Genomic DNA, 3,980 nt, shown 5'->3' on the forward strand with positions numbered 1-3,980 from the left:
TTCTGCTCTAATTGAATGAATATTGTATGGTATTCATGCTTGGTCTGTTAGGATTGTTAGTAATCTTAATCAGAAAATCTAATTACTGCTCCATTGTAGCTGTAAATTGCCTTTTTTTGCCCCCGTGACTGTTATCAGAATCAGCAATATATTTCTCTACATCTGTTGAAATTAAAATTACTGTGGAACTAATGCCGCCACAAGAGTCGAATTACACTCCAATAATATCCCTTGGATGTATGCTAATTGAAGCTGTAATTTTCTTTTAGTGTTGAAAGGACTCTGTAAGTGTTGTGTGTTGAGGGACCGTCTTCACTTTTATCAAAATTTAATAGGCCTTTGTGTCGTCCTATAAGTTCCAGAAAAAGGTGACATTATCTTTGACATTTAGAGAGCAATTGGGAAGAAAAAAAAATTTCATGAAGTTTAAAATCAATACAAGGAGGTAAGTATGGAGCTTATTATTTTAATTTCGCACAAACTGATGAAAAAGGACAGAACAATGTTTTCCTTCAGGTAAAAGAAACTACTATACTTTAATGTCAAATCAATACGAGTTAATCACATTTTTTAGCAATATATCACGTGTAATATAAAGGAGTTTCTGTGCCCAGGTACTCCATTGACAGGAACACAGACTTGGAGCGTTTTTTCAACGTTGACGCTTCGAGCGGGATCATCAGCACAGCCAAGTCTCTGGACCGAGAAGCCAACTCCGTCCACAATCTCACCATTTTAGCCATCGAGAGCTGTAAGTCCACCCACCAACAGCAACGAGATAGTGAGAAATCCACTATATTTGTTCAAATTCTCCACCGTTAGTCAAATCATTAAGTGACTGTTGTTAAGTAATAGTAGTTTTCAAGTAATTGTGCTTGCAGATATGGCTGAATCTGTGGGAGGGCCCTTCCAGAAAGGGACAGGAAATAAAAAGGTTAATCAGAAAATTCAGTTCCACTGAGTTACAAATGCAGAATTTCATTCAACTTTTATTTATAGTAAAGATTAGTTATTACTATAGTTGAGGTATAGGATTAAATAAAAATCACAAAACGAATGAATGAATGAATGCGCGCGTTTTAGAAATAGCTCAATGTATTTTAAAACAGTATGAAAAATTGACCTGCATATATTTCTTTTTTAAAATAAAAAAAATAAATGTAAGACTTTTTAATACATTGCAAAACCATTTAATACAATGACTGCTACAAAGACATTTTTGATTGTAGTTTTAAAACAATACATAGGCAGTCAGTTTATTGTTTCAATGGTGAAAAAAAAGTTTTCTATCCAAGGACAATGTGTCTCATTGTGGGTGACATGGGATTTGAGAAGACAGAGCAGATACACACACACGCGCACACACACACACACAAACCAACAGAGAATCACTGTAGTCTGTATACTTTCCATGTAATGAAACAATAAAGTCAGTTGAAGCAGTATCTCCTTAAGCAGCCGCAGTACAGGGAGAAACACAGCTAAACATAGAAGCTTTGAGCTGGTAGTAAAATCAATGATATGAAGAACAGAGTACACACAGTCACAGCAATAGCTTCTTCTGTTGGTTTGTGTAGTTAGACAGAGAACATCATTGTTCTCTCTGGCAGACTTCAGTCTGACCTTTAAGAGCGAGAGCAAAGTTTCCTTAACACACGCCTCATATCAAAGCTAAAATTGTGCAGTGTCTTTCTCATGGTAGAGAGATTCACCTTCATGGCAACAGGTGAGCCAAGCAGGTCATGTGATCTAGGGTTTTTGAAGACTTCATTTAGTGCCACACAGTCTGCTTTTAGGTTAGGCAAAAATCTTTAGAGAACTCTTTACCAGACTGACAAGCTGCAACAAGCTTTTTTTTTTTTTTTTTTCTAAACCCCTCAAACAGCTGTTTCATTCTCACCCCAGTTCAACCGCCAAGATCACAGCAAGCTGAATGTGTGGGATTTGAACAGGCCAAACAAAATGCCGAGTAGCCACGCTCTCATTATGTGCACCACATACATATGAGAGACACCTGCCTGTGGTTCTAGCCTTTTTAAGTGGATATATATGGAGCTATCCAAATTCATTCTGCTTCAGAAAAAAATACCCTTTTTTTGCATTTTAAACAGCATATCAGAAGGTATTATCCAGACTTTTTTTTTCTTGATAATTTATAATCAATGTTCATAAATGAGTTAGAAAAACACATAGGTTGTTGTAGAGTTTTCTATTTTTTCTCACACGACTATATTTTTTTAAAATATCAAAATATCAGCTTTAGGGTATCTTTAATGCTAACAGAAAAATGGCAGCAATGTCTTGCCCTGTCTTTTTGTTATATATATATATTTTCCTACCTCTTTTGAAGAGAGTCTCTTCAAACGTGGCCGTCCATTTATTACACCATGTACTTACTTAAGATTCTGTCCATTTTCTCTTTCTACAAAAATGCCCCCCAGGGTTTAGAGAAGTGTCATTTAGCCTGTCAGTAAAAAATTGTCGCTCCTCTCAGACTTCCTAATGCCCATTAGTCTGCAGTACAGGGGAAATTACAGCACATAGTCACGGGGTTGACGCACGGCTGTCAGGGAATGTTAATTTACACGCAGGACGGTCACTCTGACCTCCATGTCTCCCTGAGCCGTGGGGACGAGATGCTGACTAAGGGCAGACCGTCTCACCCACGGGTGAACAATGTTAATGCAATGTGAAGAAGTGCCGCATGCCTTTTTTTTTTTTTTTGGTCATCTGTCAATGCTACAAGGACGTGAACACCTTTTTTTCCCCCTCCTCTTTGCTTTGCAGTCCCATCATTTTACTGACATTACGCTAACACAGTGGCCAACTATAATCAGCACGCAACCCACTGAGCACTTCAGACAGCTGCGTCACACCGGTATAAGTTAAAGACTAGCAGCCTGTCAGCATTGCACTTCTTCTGTTTTTATATCTTAAAAGTGACTGTTGTATAAAGACTGTTCGGTTTATTTATTTTTTATTTTTTTTATATTTCCCAAACCTTTTATGCTTCCCCACTTCAAAGCTGTTTTTTTTTTTTTATTTACGTCTCATGGCACACAGATGTACTTCTTGGTTGATTTCAGAAGTGTCGCCTGATATAGCACAAGAGAGAAGGCAGGATATAATAATAGCCATATGAAATGTCACAACAGTCCCTCATGCGTGAGGTACTGACTTCTGACACACAGTGATACTCACGCGCCGTTTTCAGCTCAAAAACATCTTTGATTTGGAGGATTGCCGCTGATATTCCCTGCCCTCCGCTGCCTTCTGACATTATTAATAGCAAATGCGTTCTGTGTAGCTAAAAAAGAGAGCAAGTATGCTTCAGTGGAGGCTTGCTGGGCACTCGAGCCGGAGTCACTCACATTTCATCCGCCCTGCGCTCCGTCCAGTCCACGCCAATGACAACAAGTCTGTGGCCCGAGGCTCTGCGCGCCCTTTTTTATCACCATCAAATAAGTCGCCCCGAATGTCAGCCATCATCTCTGGCCGGCATCATGGCGACGCCACACTAAATCATCGTCTCGCACTCAGACGCAGCCATTTGGCCATCAGTGTGTGTCAAGCAGACAGAGCCGTGAAGCCCACTGTGGAGGATGGTTCACGCACACGGCTTTCCCCGACAACAAGCCTTTACTGAGGTTAATCCTCACGCCGATCGACAGCAGACGGGTTAACATCGCCGCCTCTTTGAAGTAGCTTGAAGCTTGCAGTGCGGTACCATGAAAATTTGTGTATTTTTATTTTTTTTTATGTATTCCCAAGATTTGTAGAAGTACAAAAAAAAGGCAGACTTTGGAAGAAGTCGACTCTTCTTTGCAGGATGATTTGAAATCACCCACATTGGAGGGTTTTTTGAGTTAAAGGTAATTCCTAGGTAACTAAATCTCACTTACATGTAGAGTTAACCATTGCATGTGCAAGGACTGTGGCAAACGTAGAGGACTGAGGCAAACGTAGAGGGTAGAGGACTG

General features: G+C 39.6%; 1 protein-coding gene across 1 annotated transcript in view; it reads left to right on the top strand.

Moving 5' to 3' along the window:
* The window catches only part of LOC103456805 (cadherin-7), a 155,262-nt gene that overhangs the window by 118,443 nt on the left and 32,839 nt on the right, over positions 1 to 3,980 (top strand). Inside the window, exon 8 of the mRNA XM_008396562.2 lies at positions 615 to 751. Coding sequence (XP_008394784.1) covers positions 615 to 751 — 137 coding nt within the window. The remainder of the gene's footprint in view (positions 1 to 614; positions 752 to 3,980) is intronic.

This window comes from Poecilia reticulata, linkage group LG20, assembly GCF_000633615.1.
Source record: "Poecilia reticulata strain Guanapo linkage group LG20, Guppy_female_1.0+MT, whole genome shotgun sequence".
In the NCBI taxonomy this organism is placed as follows: domain Eukaryota; kingdom Metazoa; phylum Chordata; class Actinopteri; order Cyprinodontiformes; family Poeciliidae; genus Poecilia; species Poecilia reticulata.